The sequence below is a fragment of the Bubalus bubalis genome, chromosome 21, assembly GCF_019923935.1.
Source record: "Bubalus bubalis isolate 160015118507 breed Murrah chromosome 21, NDDB_SH_1, whole genome shotgun sequence".
In the NCBI taxonomy this organism is placed as follows: Eukaryota; Metazoa; Chordata; class Mammalia; order Artiodactyla; family Bovidae; genus Bubalus; species Bubalus bubalis.
In genome coordinates, this window is record NC_059177.1 from 43,468,592 (window position 1) to 43,488,700 (window position 20,109).

A 20,109-nucleotide genomic window follows, 5' to 3' on the forward strand; every position below is an offset into this window, starting at 1 on the left:
GAAACCAGGAAATCGCCGACACGCGCGGAAGAACGATGTTCACTAACTAACCCAAACTGCACAGCCCGCCTTTACGGGCAGGAAGGAATACAACCTCCCGGACGCATTTCTCTGGGCCGAAACGTCTCTCCTTGAGTCTGATTGGACGTGACAAAGCAAGGCATTGTGGGACTGTGTCCGTCGTCCAGTACACGGAGGCTAACTGGCCTCGCCCAGCTCCAGGAGCCACGTCCGGGGGGCTACGCCGGCCAAAGGCGCACGTCAGCGAAGATGGGCCAATCTCTCTCCTGCGCAGGCGCAGTGGTTCGGGAAGCGCCGGAAGCGCAGGGGGATGGGGCGGCGGTGACGCGAATCTGTCCGCGTTGGAGGGGCCGGACCGCTGCCGTAGTTGCCGCGGCTGCCTCGTGACGTGGCACAGCCGAAGATTTAACGCCGGAGCCGGAGCTGCCCCGCCAGTCGTGGAGCAGGTCCTCATCCCGCTGTCCGGGAGCTTTTTCGGACACGCCGGCTAGCGAACCGTCCCCGCAGCCGTCTTTCTTCCTCAGCAGCTCTTTACTCGCTGAGTTTTCTGGGAGCGTAAAAGGAGAAGGCCCGGGGACGCCCCAAACCCCTTTTGCTCCTGCCCATTGCAAGTGCCACTACCGCCATGGGCCTCACCATCTCCTCCCTCTTCTCCCGCCTCTTCGGCAAGAAGCAGATGCGCATTTTGATGGGTGAGTAAGGGCCTGAGAAAGGAGACCAGGCCCGGGTGGGGCGGACGGATCTCTAAGCTCGGGGTGGCCTCGGGGCCTGTTTTTTGGTTGTTTTTTTTTTTTCCCCCCGGTCCGCTGTGGTGGGGGAGGGGCGGCGAGCTGGGGGTCGGGAGGAATTCCTAATGGGAAACAATGGGGTGAAGGGTGGGCGGTCGCCGCAGATGTGTTGAAGAGGTTGGAAGTGGGCCGCGGGCAAGGTTTTCTCCTTCTGAGTTTGGCGTTTTTCTGCTTGTCTTATTGAAAGCCCGACACAATTGGGCGGAGATGTGAGGGTAGCGAACTCTCGGATCTTCCGAGCCCGGAAGAGGCTGGCGAGGCCCATTCTGAGAGAGCGATCTGGCTCCCTTCTTCCCGGGTGTGGGCAGCGGTCGGGAGGGAGGGGGAGGCCCGGCGACTCCAGCCTTCCTCCTCCCCCTTTCCGCCCCGTGTACACACTCTGCACACTCTCAACGCTGTGTGAGCGAGCAGTCGCCGACTGCCCTGAGCCGGCCCGGGCAGGAAGTGGCCAGGCCCAGTGCGGTGGCCCGGGAGCACCTAGCTTTCCGTGGAGTCCGGAATCCTCAGCGCGCTGTCTCTTCGCTAAACTTCGCTTCGCTCTGGATTCCGCCTCATATATATACATACCTATTTTTTTCCTTATTAATGTCCTTGAAAACTTGAGATTATCATGAATGTTTCTTTTGGCCAGTCTCAAGGGCTAAATATATTTGGTTTACCAGAGAGTTTTCAAAGTACGTATTTTTTATTCAGCTGGCTAAAGTTTAATGGGGTGGGGGAGAAGGCTTAGAAACTTTTTTTTTAAGCCGGTGACAAGTTTTCAGTTAAGTGAACATCATGACGCATAATTTTAGGGAGACTTTGTTAAGTAGTAATTACACGAGTGTTTAAAAAAAATCTTACGGAAGGTGGGCTTTTAAAAAATTGCTCTTTAGGGTCGGTGTTTTGCTCTGCTGAGGGAGCAGGGGCTTGTCACTTGAGTGATGTAAGCAGCGTCTCCCCGATGGTACTGTGAGTAGTTTTTACATCACAACTTAGGTCTGTGAACCTAAAAAATGCTATGAGGAGCCTCGCTTAATTTAAACATTGAGTTTTGTTGGTTCGTTAGCTTGTTTTCTAGAGAAGTGGAGTTAGGGGGAGGTTTTATTTGAAAGTTCCCGGAAGCAAGGTTCAAGATACACAACGGTTAAGGATATGCACATTTGGTTCTTTTTTCACTTAACTCTAATTCCAGCTTACTCACAATCCCTGAAACAATTGTTGATAATTCATTCTCAGAGATAAATGAAATTGTTTTCTCTTTCAAAGTTATCAGATTTCAGTTATAAAAAAGAATTATTTTTAGGAGGGTAAGTAAGCATAATGTTTGAGCTTTAAAGGTACCTGAAAATCGACAGTCCGAAGTATTTGAAGTCAATGGGAGACCTTTGGACTGTCATAAATGAATTTCCAGCGTGTTCTTTAAAGAGATTACCTAGTGTGTGTTTCTGTTCTTGGAAACTGTAGTGTGTTATATTTGAAATGTAGTATAAAATATTTTACTTAAGATTTCTTGTAACTTGTTGTTTTTCTTTTCTTTAGTCTTTTGTAATGGCTGAAAGTTTCAGAAAAGAAAGGTAGAATTATGTATGGTCTAAGCACTTTCAAATATTGATATGTATTAGGGGAGCATTTCTCCCCCTTACTCCCCAGAAATGAAAGAAAGTGGAAGAAGAAAAATAACTTTGTGCATTTGTGCAGGGAATAGAAGTCATGATTTGAAATTATTTAAATCATTTCATGTTAAATTTTCTATTAGGTTTGCTATTCTTGTTTTGGATTTTAATTCAGGATAATTAGGTTTCCTTGATTAAATATAGTGAAATCACAAGGTCACCTTTTATGGTAACTCATCAAATGAAGCATTAACCATATGGGGAGTATGTGTATGGATAGTGAAATAGGTGATTCGGAAGTTTGATCACTCTTAGATTCTTATATCTAGCTTTATGAGTGATAGCATAAATAATCTTAATGTGTCTGCCCCATCCAAGTTTAGAATTACCAATTAAAGATTATTTTTCCATTATTAATGTTCTCTGACAGGCATATGTTCTTCCTTTTCCTTTATATGGCTTAGATAAAATTCATGCTTTCTTGAGTCAGTGACTTTTTCAGATTTTACCATTTTAAAGTATTGTTGAAAGATAGCAGATAGCTAATGAATCTGGTTTGCCAAATTTCTGTGGAGTTTTACATTTTATTCGTACACATGCTTTCCTGAAAGCTAAAGTAATTTTAAAAGATGTTTGAAGTTGCACTTTATGTTAACTAATTAAAAAATTTAAAATAACACAGTGTGTTGAATGTAACATCAAACTATAGATTGATAGAAATTATTTAATTTTTCTCCAAAGGGAAAATCACATGGGAATGATTATTATTGAGCTTAAATTCAAAGTCAGTTACCACCTTAGATTTTTCACGTAGTTCCTTTATTATCCTGTTTTCAGTATGATCTCCATATTTTAATTTGTGATGAGATGTAATTTTGGTAAATGACTCTCTAAATGTTGTTTGTGTTTGAAAACAATATGTTATGTAGAGGAGTTATTAATTCTTCTCTCTTTAAAGTTGCAAGTAGTTGCCTGTTGAGAAGCTGAAAAAGTGTTGGCTTTCAAAAAATTGCTAATCCAGTGTAGATTTGTGTTATTTTACATGTGACTGGCTTTTTTGGACCATGTATTTACTATGTAACTTAAAACTTTTGGTCTTGATTCTAAAAATAAGGTCCTTTTTGTTAATTTTAGAAGATGTGAAAAAGAATAATTGATATCTTATAATTCCACTACATTTGTTATACTTACTCTTAGCTTTTAAGAGGAAGTTTTTGTTTCTCCAGAATTGTAGTTGTGGTATATAGCCTTGTGTTCTTTTTGACTTAATTTATTACGACTTTTTCCTTAGGTCATTAACTGAAAACATAATTGCCAGCCTTTAAAAAAGGGGGGAGGTCTTCTGCTTAGTTGTATGATGGAGGGAAATGATAGAAGAAGCAAAAATCCTTAGCTTTATGCCATTAGATGTTGATGAAGCCACCCTTAGGTGCACCCTCATGTATTATTATAAGGTATTTCTATCAGAGACTGATAATTTGCTACTAATTAATAGCACAGTAATCAAAGTGCTGACATCCCTGAGCTGTTGGGTAGAAGCAAAACCCAAGCTCATTATAATTTTCCTATACACCTGTTCGCGTCAGTGTCAGTTTTGATAACTGAACCTCTGAGGAATTAGATAAAATATTAATGTACTCTGGGTCCACCAAGCAAACCTGAAGGAAGAATGTTGATATATGAGTACTCTGGCATCAGACCTAAGATTGTTTTTAATTAAAAAAAAAATTGAGATGTAGTTCACATAATACTCATTGATTTAAAGTGTGTAATTCAGTGATTTTTAGTATATTCACAAAGTTGTATAACTATTAACACCACCTTTTTTTTTGGTGGCTGTGGGATCTTATTTCTCTGAGACGGGATCTAACCTGGACCATTGCAGTGAAAGCCCCAAATCCTAACCGTTAGGCCACCAGGGAACTTCTACCACTGTGTTAATTGTAAAACATTTCATCAGCCCAGAAAGAAGCCACCACTTTAGCAGTCACTCCTGCTCCTCACCGCTCCGTCTTGCAACAAACCATTTTTCTGCTCTCTGTTGCTGTGGTCTTGTTTGTTCAGGATATATGTGGACTTTAGTGTCTGCCTTCTTTCACTGAACATGTTTCCAAGGTTCATTATACTGACACATTATAGCCTGTATCAGTACTCCATTCCTTTTTATGGCCCAATAATAATTCCATTGTATGGATATATTCCACAGCTTGTTTATCATTCATCAGTTGATGGAAATGTAGTTTTCACATTTTGGTTCTTATAAATTATGCTACTATGAACATTCATGCAGTTTTTGTGGAGGCATATATTTTTAATTCTTGTGGGTAAATTAGCTAGGAATGGGACTGTTGGGTCATTCTTAATTATGTTTTACATATTGAGGAACTGATAAACTTTTTCAAAAGCAGCTACACCTTTTCACATTCCTGCAGCTATGTATGGATCTAGTTTTTCGAAAAGATCTTGTGTTTTAAAATCTGTTTTACTACTCCTGTGACTCTGAGAACATTTCTGAATTTCAAAAATGGAGAGTTATTGTGAGGGTTAAATTACAAAATGTATGCAGTCACCTGGTATTGTGTTTGGATCACAATAAGGACTTGATTTTTAATTATTTAAAAATTATTATGAAGTTTATTTTAAGCTTCCTTGTAGAAAATCTGAAAGAAAAACAAAACATGAAGAAAAATATCCTAACTGAAACTTTACTTACTGAAAATATACTTGTTTCTTTTCAGTCTTTTTTCTTTTTTGCATTTGGTTTTTTCCCAAGTTGAGGTAATTGCAATCTATTTTCTTTAACTTAAAGTATTTCTAATGATTGCCAAAAGATTTGGGGGACAGTTTTGCTGCTTTTGACTGTTCCGTCGAAGTGTAGGTCCAGTCAAGGAGAACAAGTAATTCCAGTATATCTTTCAAAACAGTGACTTGTTTATGAGGGTGAGAGGGAAGGGGAGGACATTACTGGCCTGTACAGATTAGAGTCTTATCTTGGCTAGTTGAGGATTGGTTATAGCTTCATTTCGTGGAGAAATCTCATTGCCAAATATTGCAACATTAAGAAAATAATACTTCAGAAATAACTAAAGTGGCACAGAATTGTGATACCAACATTTCTTTGAATATAGAAGTATATAATGAGTGATGATATACATTAATTTGTGCATCTTAAACTTCATGATAAAAATACCTCAAAACTTATGGCTTGCATTTATACACACTTATTTTAGATACAATTCAAAAAAGATAATCTTTTTGATTTTAGAGTCTTGTATGTGGCTGTGAGCCACTTAACTCTTGTCTTAAAATTTTAAAAATAGCTTACGGATGCTTAAAAAAACTTGATGGATGCACTATTTTTGTAAATGCTTTCCTCTTTTTTCAATTAAAATAAACATATAAAATATTAAGTCTCTTAAGCAATCATCCTGATGAGTTTTCACTAGTCCCAACAGTTTTTAGTAAAGGAAAGACATTACTTGGGAAATATTTTCTTTTTAATGAAATCAATACATGTTTATTGTGTAAAAAAGTTCTATACTCTGTATAGAGTAGAAAGATATTAATTATGCACACAAACAGGTATAAATTGTCATTTAAAGAAAAGTTTAATTACCTGAATGGTTTTGTATAACCTAAAGTAGTTATGTAATCATTATTTGACCTGGATTTCTTTCATTCCTTGTCAATATTTTTGGACTAACATTGTTTTTAAACTAAGATTTGAGGTCCAGTTGGACCTCCAGTGAGGACAGGTATGTACATGAGTTCTCCAAACTAAACATAAATTAAAAAAAATTTTTTTTATTAATTAATTTTTGGCTGTGCTGGGTATTCACTGCTGCCCATGGGCTTTCTCTAGTTGTGAGTGAGGGCTACTCTCTAGTTGTGGTGCACATTGCAGTGGCTTCTTGTTGCAGAACATGGGCTCAGTAGTTGTGGTGCATGATTTTAGTTGCCCTCGGGCATGTTGGATCTTAGTTCCTGGACCAGGGATCAAACCCCTGTCCCCTGGGTTGGGAGGCGGATTCTTAACCACTGGACCATCAGGGAGTCTTCCCACAAGTGTTTTTTCTAATCAGCATTTCAGTTTCAGTTCTTCTGACTTGGGCTAATGGTATTTGGACTTAGCTAAAGGTGAATTTTGCTTTATTTTAAAATTTGATAGAAACTGCCTGAAGAGGATTTAGACTCAAGATACTTAAAGCTTTTTCCAACAATGAAAAGATCCTGTTGTTCACCCCTTCGTCCTCTGTATTTTTATTGAAAATGCTAAACTAACGTAGCTGCTTTTGTTTCCTTGTGTATCTTTTAAAGTTACGTTTTCTGATATGTTTGCTACTGTTCCATAGTTAAGAAATAGAACAGGGGCTTCCCTGGTAGTCCAGTGGTTAAGACTCCACACTTGCTCTGCGGAGTAACATGGGTTCGATCCATCCCTAGGGTTCGATCCATCCCTAGGTGAGAATAAAGCAGTTCCTGTTAAAGGTTTGTTTTTCTTATGTCCATAAGTGAGGGCTTAGAGTGTGGCTCCACTTTAAGTGTCATAATATTTTGGACAGAATAAACAGTTTCAGTATGAAGAAGTGGGAAACAGTGATTAGAGGTAAGGAGTAAGACAGCATAAAATGCCTGCATCTCCATGGAGATTGTTTTTTAAACTGCCTTTTATTTAATATGTAGTTATCTTTTACCTGGCTTCCCTGGTGGCTCAGATGGTAAAGAATCTATCTGCAATTCAGGAGACTCCAGTTCAAACCCTTTCTTTTTTTTATCTTCTACCAGTGCTCTTTATTTCTCCATATGGATTCACATTATCATCTAGAGTCCTTTCACTTAAGTTTGAAACTCCGTTTAGTATTTTTTTCTAGGATAGGTTTGCTAGTAACAAATTTTCTTTGTTTTTATTTGGAAACGTCTTACTTTCTCATTTTTGAAGGATAGTTTTGCTGGACGTAGGATTCTTGATGGATGTTCTTTCTTCCATTACTTTGAATATAACATCCTGCTGCCTTCTGGCTTCCATAGTTTCATGAGAAATCAGCATTTAATCTTATTGAGAGTCTTCTGTACATGATGAATCATTTTCTCTCTTGCTGCTTTCAAGATTCTTTATCTAGCTTTCAGCACTTTGTTTACAATCTAATGTTAATTTTTTTTGCAGTTCATCCTACTTCGAGTTTTTTTGGCTTTTGGGGTGTGTAGATTAGTGTTTTTTTTATTAACTTTGGGAAGTTTTCAGTCACTGTTTCTTCAGATATTCTTTCTGTCTTTTTCCTTTTCTGGGGCTCTCATTATGCATGTTTTGGTATCCCTGATGGTGTCGCTCTTGTCTCTGATACTCCGTTTACTTCATTATTTTTTTTTCCTTTTCCTCAGTGTGAATAGTCTCAGTTGACCTATCTCAAAGCTCATTGATTCCTTTTTCTACCAGCTCAGATATGCTGTTGAACTCTTCTAGTGGTGTTTTTCCATTTCGATATTGTACTTTTAAACTCCAGAGTTTCTGTTTGATTGTTTTTAATAGTTTTCATATCTCTATTTGATGACATACCTTCTCATACTTTCCTCTAGCCCTTTTTTCTTTTTAAAATTTTATTATATTTTATTAATAAAATAATAAAATATTATATTAATTTTGGGGGAGTATAATTGCCTTGCAATTCCAAGGAGATCTTAAAGCCCTCCCCATTGTAGGATACAGAGCAGAGCAGATAGGATTGTTATATAGGTAGAAGGAATTTGAATACTACTCTAGTCTTTGATTTCATTTTGGACTAACTGATAAAAGTTAAACTACTTGCACAGGAATGTAAATTAGATAAGTGAGGTGATTTCAGTTTTTTTTTTTTTTAACAGCATGGGTTTCCTTTGTTAAGTCATGCTCTGAAGTAAATATCCTTGCTTAAGTCAATACTTAGTTGAATTGATTTTAAAATCTGTGATAGTGTTCATGTAGGCGACCAAATGTGATTCCTTAGATGAATAATCCATTCAATGAGGTTATTAGGTATTGACCTTCCATTTTTGAAGGCTTTAGCAAATAATGTAGTATGTGCAGATTTTCAAAGATTCGTGCTTTTCTCAGAACAAGTACATTCCTCCCTACTTATATCCACCTGCCTCAAAGGAATTTTAAGAATTTAGGCATTACTTACATGGGAGATGAGTATGACAGGGCAGTTTTCACAACCGAGATTAACCAGTCTTTTGTATCACTTCTGCATATTTGATGTTGAAATGGATTAAGATATGGGTAAAGTTGGCCTCATCTTTATAATTTAAGAAAGGCATAGTTATATACAGTTTTTCCTCTAACATTAAGACCTTTACTTAAAATTTTCTTGTTATATTAAAGGGAATTGACTTTGTCAATCTTAAAGATTGCTCTTAATTTGTTCTTATGTGTTCTCTAATCCCATTTCTAATTTGTGTTTTTTAAAATGGAAGTATTTCATAGAATTAATGAGGACTTGAAAGAGATCTTAGATTACTTGATCAGGTCCCTTTATTTTATAGCTAATTTCTCTGACCTCTTTTCCTTAAGTGACCCCATGCTATCTCTCTAGGTCTAGAAAGGAAAATGGAAATGGCTTTTTTAGGAAGTGAAGTCTTCGTGAGCTAGAAATGAGGTGATTTCATTTCTAATTCATTAGTGCCTTGACCAGTCAACTTTTGCTTTCAAACTAAAAATTTGTTTTAAATTGTATCTTGGTGTGTCCTTTTGGTCTAGATTTAAAATCTGTAATGTCTTTTTCTAGTTGGATTGGACGCTGCTGGCAAGACGACCATTCTGTATAAACTGAAGTTAGGGGAGATAGTCACCACCATTCCTACCATTGGTAAGAAGGTTTATAGTGACTTTTATTTATATCACAATAATGTATTATAAAGTGAAATAGAATACAGTTTAATTTTGACTTTTTTTAAGAGTAGTTTTTGGTTCACAGAAAAATTGAAAGGAAACTACAGAGATTTCCCATATGTCCTCCTCCCCTGCACATGCATAGCCCTCTCCATCATCAATATCACTTATTTTATCAATTAATAAACATACATTAACACATCATAATCATCCGAAGTCCATATACTTAAGGTTTGGTACATTATGTGGGTTTGGACAAATGTACCATTAATAACATACATGCATCATTGTATCTGTCTTGGGTTTTTACCTTTGTTGATTATGTATTCAGTCAGTTCAGTTGCTCAGTCATGTCCGACTCTGCGACCCAATGAATCGCAGCAAGCCAGGCCTCCCTGTCCATCACCAACTCCCGGAGTTCACTGAGACTCACGTCCATCGAGTCAGTGATGCCATCCAGCCATCTCATCCTCTGTCGTCCCCTTCTCCTCCTGCCCCCAATCCCTCCCAGCATCAAGAGTCTTTTCCAATGAGTCAGCTCTTCTCATGAGGTGGCCAAAGTACTGGAGTTTCACCTTTAGCATCATTCCTTCCAAAGAAATCCCAGGGCTGATCTTCAGAATGGACTGGTTGGATCTCCTTGCAGTCCAAGGGACTCTGAAGAGTCTTCTCCAACACCACAGCGCAAAAGAATCAATTCTTCGGCGCTCAGCTTTCTTCACAGTCCAACTCTCACATCCATACATGACCACAGGAAAAACCATAGCCTTGACTAGATGGACCTTTGTTGGCAAAGTAATGTCTTTGCTTTTTAATATGCTGTATTAGGACTTAAAAAAAAAAACGAAAACCAATTCTGAGGGAATTCCACAGTCAAAGGGGTTGTTTTCTGAATGACATTGTGCATAATGGTCTTTTTTTTTTTTTCTATGTAGGTTTTAATGTGGAAACAGTAGAATATAAGAACATTTGTTTCACAGTATGGGATGTTGGTGGTCAAGATAAAATTAGGCCTCTTTGGAGGCATTACTTTCAAAATACCCAGGTAAGTAAGGAATGCTATACATTTTATAACTTCTCTTTATATGTTTCATGTTATAAAGTTTAATAAATACTGTTTACTTGGATATTCGTGTTCACTCTGTGAGTTGGCATTCTTCTTATCAGTACTTCCGTGTTCATCAGTGGACTCTCTCCTTCGTGCCTTTGTAGACTAAATTACCTAGGGTAGAAAAGTTAAATTATTATCATAGTAATATTTTGGAAGGTGAATTGGGATGGCTCTCAAGATTGAATTAGATGTCTTATCAGTAGTTCTGTTGGTTTCATTCTTAGTGTAGAATCTTAGAAGTAAGATCTTCTAAAAATACAGCTTTCTGTCATTGTAGTTTTTAATGAATGTACTGCAGTGAGGGCACTAAGGCTTCACCAAGTACAGCAGCTCCAAGTAAATATGATATGCCTAGTCGCTGTTAACGGAGAAGGCAATGGCACCGCACTCCAGTACTCTTGCCTGGAAAATCCCATGGACGGAGGGCCTGGTGAGCTGTAGTTCATGGGGTCTCGAAGAGTCGGACGCGACTGAACGACTTCACTTTCACTTTCATTTAACTCAGTGGAGTTTATTAAGATACATGAAGAAAAAATATATTAAGTTAGAGCTTCTCTGTTGATTCGTGAAGTATTTTTGTATTATCATGTAGTATGTATAATAGTGACACGGAAGAGACTTTAGCGATCCTATGGAGCAGGAATTCTCCAATTTGACTGCATATTAAAGTCACCTGGAGAGTATTAAAAGCCTCAAAAACCTGAGCATAATACCTGACCACTTGAATCAGAATCTCTGGCAACATAAACTAGACATCAGTAGTGTTTCTCAAACTTTAACCTGCATATGAATCTCCTGGGTATTTGTTAAAATACAGGTCAGTTCAGTGGGACCTGGCTGAGTAAGGCTTGAGATTCTTCATTCCTAGCATATTCTCACGTGATGGTGCTAATGCTGCTGGTTTGGGACCTTAGGCTCCATTACTGGGTTTTTCAGCAGTAGCATTTTTGACATTTCAGGATGGTTAGTTCTTTGTTAATGAGTATGGAGAGGGCTCTCCTTTGCATTCATTGTAGAGTGGTTGGCAGCATCATTGGCCTTTATCCACTAGTTGTAATCTACCCAGTCATAGTCTCCTCTACCCAGTCCAGTTGCAACAACCAAAAATGTCTCCACGTATTGCAAAATATTTCCTGGAGACAAAATTGCTCCCTCTTAAGAACCACTGTGGTAGTCTAACTCTTACATATGAGGAAACTGAAGCTTGGAATGACTTAATTAAGACTGGAGAGCTGGTTCTTGTTTTACATTTTCAGTTAAGTAGGTCCCAACTCTGGTGATTTCTACCACATGAGGGGTTTCTTATTAGTTTTTGTTTACTACTGGAGTTGATTAAGGTTTGTAAAAAACAGTAATGTGTGATGTTACGAGCACTTCCTATGTTTAAGATGTGCAAATGTCATTCCTGATTGCACTTCTTATAACATTGTATACAAGTGAGGTTTATTGCCACCAGGTAGCAGTGAATACTCTAGGTGAGTGGCTGAAACAATCAGGTTTAAGTAGCATGTCATGTTAAGTAAGTGACATACTTTTATTAAAAAATAAAAGTGTTTCTGTTCATTAACATGAAAGTGAAAGTATCAGTCCCCCAGTTGTGTCTGACTCTTTCTGACACCAGGCACTATAGCCTACCAGGCTCCTCTGTCCATGAGCTTCTCCAAATAAGAATACTGGAGTGGGTTGCCAGGCCCTTCTCCAAGGGGAATCTTTGTGACCCAGGGATCAAACCTGGTTCTCCCGCATTGCACGCTGATTCTTTACCATCTGAGCCACAGGGAGGCCTATTCATTAACATAGCTGTGGTTAGAAAATGTTTTAACATGAGTTATATTTTAAAACTTTGTTGTGGAAGTTTTCAAATATATACAAATGTAAAGAATAGCATAATACTCTCACATATCTGTCATTCAACTTCAGTTATTAGGATATGGACAGTATTGTTTAATAGATACTCCTTTATTATATATTCTGCCTTTTGGATTGTTTTAAAGTAAGTCATAGGCGTTTTTTAGAGAACACACTTTTGAAATAAATTTGGTATGATGTAAAACTGGTAATCCTAAACCTTTAGTTCTTTCTAATTTAATTTTTATAATTTTATTGAAGTATAATTGATTTATAGTGTTTTAATTTCTGCTGTACAGCAAAGTGACTTACTTATATAGACATATATTCTTTTACATGTTCTTTTCCATTATGGTTTGCCACGAGGCATTGAATATAGTTACTTGTGCTATACAATAAGACCTTGTTTATCCATCCTATATATACTGGTTTGCATCTGTTAATTCCAGGCTCCCAGTCCCCCCTCATCACCCCCATCTATCAACCACAAGTCTGTTCTCTATGTCTATGAGCCTGTTTCTGTTTTGTAGATAAGTTTGTTTATGTTCTATTTTAGATTCCACATGTAAGTGGTGTCGTATGGTATTTGTCTTTATTTTTCTTGACTTTCTTCACTTAATATGATGACCTGTAGGTCCATCCATGTTGCTGCAAATGGTATTATTTTATTCTTTTTTACAGCTGAGGAATATTCTCTTGTATATATGTGCTACATCTTCTTTAATCCTTTCATCTGTTGATGGACGTAGAGATTGTTTCCATGTTTTTAAGCCTTTAACTCTCGACCAAAGGTAATCCTGGTCGTATTCCTTGACTTGTTTAGACTGCTATTTAATTTTCTTTTAGCTTGTAATTAGACTCATTCCTGGCCTCTCTGGACCACCCTAGAATTGAAAGTTCAAGTACTTCTTCCCAGGGACCTCAGGGCTGCTGGAGAAAGCTTTACTATCCTTTTAAAGCTATCTTTTGCAACATTCATGATAAGTTCTTTTAGAAGCTAATTATTCCATTTAACCATACTTTCTCTAACTTATATTAACAGTCCATGACACATTGTTTATTGCAGTAAATTCCTCTTCTTTGTATAATTGAAATTATTTTCCTATTCTAAACAAATAAATAAATATTTGGCTTTTTAAGTAGTCTTTTCTTAGACTAGCCATTTTTAGAATCCTAACTTTTCTACCCTCTTGATTCTATGCTGTCTCAGGAAGTGAATAACTTAAACTTATTTCTAAAATAACCTTCCCTCTCAAGGTTATGTTGGGACTGACAGTGTTATTTGCATTTTAAACAATAAAAATAGATTGTTAGTAGTCCAGATAAAATTAGATCCGTTTTAGAGGCATTACCTCTTCTAGAGAAGTAGGTTCTAAAATGGACTAACTTTCGGGATAGGAGGAAAAGGAGACAGTTACTAAATGCCTGTGATATGCCAAATACAAATGTTAGATTTTTTTATACCTCTGTGATTATGTTTAATCTTTAATAGGCTTAAAAAGTTGTTAGTATTTTATTTTACAGAATAGGAGGCATGTTCAAAGACTAGGTAATTTATATAATTAATAACCAGTGCTTAGATTTGAATTTGTTATTTTTCCACTATGCCATTGTTGTTTGAGTTGCTAAGCCGTGTCCATGTCTTTGTGACCCCATGGACTGCAGCACACCAGGCTTCCCTGTCCTTCACTATCTCCTGTAGTTTGCTCAGACTTAGGTCCATTGAGTCTATGATGCCATCCAACCATCTCATTTTCTGTTGCCCCCTTTTCCTCCTGTCCTCAGTCTTTCTCAGCATTAGGGCCTTTTCCACTGAGTCAGCTCCTCACATCAGATGGCCAAAGAATTGGAGCTATAGCTTCAGCTTTAGCATCAGTCATTCCAGTGAATATTCAGGATTGGTTTCCTTTAGGATTGTCTGGTTAGATCTCCTTCAGTCCAGGGGACTCTCAAGAGTCTTCTCCAACACCACACTTCAAAAGCATCAATTCTTCGGTCCTCAGCCTCTTTGTGGTTCACCTCTCACATCCGTACATGACTACTGGAAAAACCCATAGCTTTGACCATATATGGACCTTCATCGGCTAAAGTGATGTTGCTGGTTTTTAATATGCTGTCTAGGTTTGTCATAGCTTTTCTTCCAAAGAGCAAGCATCTTAATTTTTGGCTGCAGTCAACACAGAGATTTTGGAGCCCAAGAAAATAAAATCTACCCACTATGATATACTGGCTCTCAAAGCACCAAAATTTTTTTCAAAGGGTAGGGTGTTTAAAATGATTTCCTGCAGGGATAAAGGAAATGGGCTTGAAGTTTTCTAGACCAAAAGAAGGTATGTGTCATTTAATGTCCGTAGCCTGAAATACTTATTGGCATGGTACTTAGCAAGCTTTATGATAATACCGAGAGGATTAATCCCTCAGTGGATTTAATGTGATGACTTACACAAATAATAGCACAAGACAGTTTGTGATAAAGTGACAGAAGATTAAAAATACTTGGGTCAGGTTGGGGGGAGAATGATAATACTTGATACAGTGGGGATAGATTTTAACAAATCTGCCCTGTCTCTCTCTAACCTAAAATTGTATACTTTACCATTTGAAAGTTTTTGGAAGAATCTTAATTCAGCTAATTCCTTCCCAGTTAGTATAAAATTCTAATATATGACTATCTTTTAAGAATGGTTACTGTCTTCCTTTTTGTTAAGAATTTCTTACTTGATCAAGTCATTCTTGAATTTTTCTTGATATAGTTGGCTTAAAACTTTCTTGCCCTGATTCTGGAACTGGCAGGCAGCATTCTAGAGTAAGACTTTCTTTTTATATGAACCATATAAAAACTACTGAAGTGCCCTCCTTCCTCTTTTTTTAGTTTCATTTTGTGCATGTCTTCGAGTAAGCTAATTCAGTTAGTAAATTGAATCTTTAGGATTGTCCTTTGATCTAAATTGGATTGTCCTTCCTTTATACTTCCGTGCCCACTTTGTGGCCATTTTGTTACTCTTAACCTGTACTTAAACTTGCAAGGGCAGGGGAAAGGGATAAAGTTTATTCTTTAGTGTGGTTGGAAAAAGAGTAAGGGTTTGTTTTTTTTGGAAATAGCATTGATAAGTTAAAAATCACAAATAGTGTTCAAATCTGTTTTTAGTTTTTATTGCTCTGTCTTTTCTTTTTTTTTTTTTTAAATAAGAAAACTTTCTTCCTAGCACTTAACTCTTGATATGGTCTTGCTGCCTGTATATTTAGGTTTCATGTTTATTTTGTGTTTTAAATGTAACTTATAATTTATTTAAACAATTTTTCTTCAGGGTCTTATTTTTGTGGTAGATAGCAATGATCGTGAAAGAATTCAGGAAGGAGCAGAAGAGCTGCAGAAAATGGTGAGAATTTTTTTTTAATTTATCATTTACAAGATAACGTTATTTTCTGGGTGACAGTGGTGCTATTAGTGGTCAGTACATTTTTACTGTAATCTGATTACATTAGTGAGCTTAGAAAGAACCTTGAGGAACTATATTCACAGGTACTTAAGACTGCACATGAAAATTTATACACATGAATGAGTGACTGCTTCAGCAAGTTGGGAGGAAAGCCCAGTGTGTAGAATGCTCTGTGGGTCAATCTCCCATTTTGAAGTGTTTGTGACCTTGGAATCCTTGTTCCCAAGGTCATTGGGTTCAGTTTTCTCTATACCGTACCTATAATATATAACTTCAAAATGTTTTGTAATATCAACCATGATAAAAAATTCCACCTAAAGGATATAGCATTTTGGTTGATGGTAGCATTTTGGTTGATGGTGGCATTTTGGCCTTGCCATATATTAGATTAATATTTTCGTATATTCATATTGTTAAAAATCCTGGGGAGGCGATTGTTGAGGAACTTTGCCATGGTTTCAGACTTACAGCTGTGAAATACTTACTGAAATACTATCATTCATTGCTCCTAAGAATGTTGAGTGAAGTTTATAAAACCCTAGTGCTGGTATATGTGTAACTGGTGCTTTTTATGTCTCAGTTAAATATTTCCCCTTCTACTCTTCCTTTTTTTTTTCCCCGCATCTTTTTTTGGTAAAATTTTATTGATATAATTCACATACCATAACTTCACTCATTTGATATATAGAAGTCAATGGTTTCTAGTATAAAAAATTGTATAATCATTACCACAGTTGAATTTTAGAACATTTTCATCACCTCCAAAAGAAATCCTATAAACATTAGCATTCGTCCCCCATACCTTCCCTCCACTCCACACTCCCCCGTATATATGCATATGGTCGTTTGTTAACCTTTTAAAAGGTTCTGTCACTTTGTACTTAGCATAAGTTTCCGAATTTTGTCTCATATCGGTATTTGATTCCTACCAGCTTCAGCTTTTGGTATTACTCTTGTATTTTTCATGATACTACTATGCCCTAATCACTATATTATTTTCCCACTGTTTGATCCAGCTGACTAGAAGGTATAAAAGTCCAGAAAGATTCACCATGTAAATAAGTTTACAATTAAATACCATAAAGTTCTCCCATAAATGTTTATTCCTATGTGTGTTTCTTGTCGTTGCCAGTCCTGATCCTCTGTGGGTGACTGTCAAGACTGCATGAATTATTTACCTTAACAAAGTATAGGATGATTTACTTAAGAGAATAGTTTTGTTTTACTTGTAGGTGTATGGTTATTGGTCAATGTTTGATAATGTATGTAATGTTGAATAAATGATGTATATATGTAGGAAGACAGTGTTTTACCTAGTTTGTACAATAATTGAATTTTGATTTAATAGTTGTTAAAGTCTTAGTTTTTATTTTTAGCTTCAGGAAGATGAGTTGCGAGATGCAGTGTTGCTGCTTTTTGCAAACAAACAGGACTTGCCGAATGCTATGGCCATTAGTGAAATGACAGATAAATTAGGTCTTCAGTCCCTTCGTAACAGAACAGTAAGTATTTGGAGTTTCAATTATTAGGATAATTTTTAAGCTAGTATTTAGTTTAAACATTTATAACTTACTTGTCCTCTTTGAAACAGGTAGTGAGCACATCTTTTTAAAAGCTACAGGGACTTCCCTGGCAGTCCAGTGGTTAAGACACCACTCTTCACTGCAGGGAGCATGGGTTCAAGCCCTGGTTGGGGAAACTAAGATCCCTCATGCCTTGCAGTGCAGCCAAAAAAAACCTGTAAGAGACTCTTGCTTATATAAAAATGAGCTCTTTTAGGCTTTATTTCAAACCTATCTTTTATATAAGTCTGCAGTACATATTTTGTGGTTAGGTTTTCTTTTTAAAACTCCAATATTTATCAGCTATATTTTAAATACTACTTGGTACTGTTTTCATGGTAGCACTAAACTTGTGCAGGGACTATAACTATGATTTAAACAAGTTTTGAGTTTTGAATTATAAAAAATACTATTTTCTCTCCAATAGCTTATGATTTTAGATCAGTTATCTAAGTATTAGCAAAATACAATATACTATTTTATATATAAAAATATCACAAACTGTTTTTGTAGTTGGTGCTTTACAATAGTTTTTCATTAACTTGTCAACAAGGCAAATACTGTGGTATGACAATAACTGTATTCACTGTTTAACATGCCCCAGGCTAATTTAAATAAGACAGACGAAACGATGCCAGTTTTTCATGCTGCTGCTGCTAAGGCGCTTCAGTCGTGTCTGACTCTGTGCGACCCCATAGACGGCAGCCCACCAGGCTCCCCCGTCCCTGGGATTCTCCAAACAAGAACACTGGAGTGGGTTGCCATTTCCTTCTCCAATGCATAAAAGTGAAAAGTGAAAGTGAAGTCGCTCAGTTGTGTCTGACCCTTAGCGACCCCATGGACTGCAGCCTTCCAGGCTCCTCCGTCCATGGGATTTTCCAGGCAAGAGCACTGGAATGGGCTGCCACTGCTTTCTCTGTTCCATGCTGAGGAGATATGAATTCATGCTTTTTCCCAGCCTTTTAGGTTATTAGGGTCTTGGGTGTTCAAGTAATAATTGGCAGCATATGGTAGACTTGAAGTGACTTTGCAACATTAAAAGAAGGTCTTTATTTTAAGCAAAATAAAACTGGTCAATAAAGAAAATTAATAAATCATCCCATAAAGATAATTAAATTACTTTCTAGGTCTTTTTCTTGGTATTTGTAAATTTTCATGGCATTTGATATAGTTACTGAAGATAACATTCGTAGACATTTTAAAGAGTGGAACTTTTGGGGTGCATGAGACTAAAGACAGTGAAATTCTTTGAAAAGCTTGCCTCTGAAATATCACCAATCCCTACTCTGTGAAAATTTTGCTTCCTCTGCTCTGAACTTAGTTTTATGAGAAACAAGGACCAACTGGGTATTATTAGTTATTAATACAAATCTTCCTATGAACATTCAGATAATGTAGTAGTTGATTAAATGTAATGAATGAGTAGCAGAACTTCTTTTCCTCTGCCCATTATTGATTCCTAGCTTCCATCAGCCTAGCTTACCTTGGTGGGTTTGGATATGATAGCTAATTAGTTCTGTGCTAGATGTAAAGAGTGCATATGCAGATGATTTATGATTTTTAATCCTCAGCAGTTATATGCTTTTTATATTTTATTGGATATAAAATTAGTCATTTGTGAGATACAGTAATACTTTAACTTACTGACAACTTTAGTTCCTATGACTTTATATATTTTATTCCTTTTTTTCTATATATTTATGGTACCTACTAATTTCCCTGGAAAATAATTTTCTGAATAAGAAATTTTAAACATTGATTATATTAATCAAACATTTTCTTGTTGTCCTTTCTTTACAGTGGTATGTTCAAGCCACTTGTGCTACACAAGGAACCGGTCTGTATGAGGGACTTGACTGGCTGTCAAATGAGCTTTCAAAACGTTAAACGAAGCTGGATATCTAACCAAGGACATGTTTGATAGAATTGGTCTAGGCTTGTTACAACAAAATTAGTTTGCATCTTGGTTATTAAACAGTATCTGGGACTGGTTTGGGCAGAATATTACTGCGTTTAAACTTATTTTGTTGCCAATTATTGTTTACCAAGTGTAATGTTGCCATTTAGCAATATGCTTGGTTTTAAAGAGATTCTCCTTAACTTGGGAAAAAACAGTGTCCTCTCTTAATTTTACTTCCCTTAAGCCTAAATGCCTGGACTTAGCTAATGTGACACCTTTTAAATAAAACCATTTTGAATGTTTTTTTTTTTTGAGCCCACAAGAAATAATGTTTTAAAGTTACCCCTTGCTACTTTAATGATACCTTTATCATTCCTGGGACAGTCTGCTGATTTAAAAAAATGTAGCATTCCATTTGTATTTATTTTCCCCCCTTGCCAAAAAGATTTTTTAATACTGCTTGTACCAGCCAGGGAAATGCTCCAAAACACTATTCAGATCTTGCACTGAGGAACTTCTATTTTTCCCCCCATTGTTATTGACTTCCGGCTTCCATCAGCCAAGTTTACCTTGGTATGGTTTGGATTTGATAATTAGTTCTGTGCTAGATGAAAAGAGTGCATATGGAGATGATTTTTAATCCTCAGCAGATTGTCTTCCTTTATATTGTATCTTTTTTATGTTGCATGTTGCTTTTGGTATCAGCCTGACTCTTTGCCCAGTATATGATAGTTCTGCTGATGTTTTATTGTTTATTGGTGAACATATCTTCATTAAGAGTTTTTGGAAAACTCATCAAACTCAATGAATAAGTTTTCTTCATAACCCATTTGGAATTATTCCTAATAAAATGATAAAATCATTTAATGGTGTTTGTTTTTCCTGAGTCTTGAAGATGTTTGAAATGGATTTTTCTTATTTAGCAGAGTTGATTTGCATTTATTACATACTGTGAACAGTCATACAGATCCCACTGAGT

General features: G+C 36.8%; 1 protein-coding gene across 2 annotated transcripts; it reads left to right on the forward strand.

The window, feature by feature from the left end:
- Positions 1-313: 313 nt before the first annotated feature.
- Positions 314-19,992, forward strand: ARF4 (ADP ribosylation factor 4). Of its 2 annotated transcripts, XM_006054729.4 has the most exons (6): positions 332-713; positions 9,166-9,246; positions 10,205-10,314; positions 15,537-15,608; positions 17,045-17,170; positions 19,031-19,992. In XM_006054729.4, exons 1-6 carry the CDS (start codon positions 647-649, stop codon positions 19,115-19,117), a joined length of 543 nt encoding a protein of 180 aa, XP_006054791.1. In that variant the 5' UTR covers positions 332-646; the 3' UTR covers positions 19,118-19,992. The 2 variants fall into 2 exon arrangements, with proteins under 2 accessions (XP_025128511.1, XP_006054791.1); XM_025272726.3 differs by lacking the exon at positions 17,045-17,170 and having other exon boundaries at positions 314-713.
- The last annotated feature ends 117 nt before the right edge of the window (positions 19,993-20,109 follow it).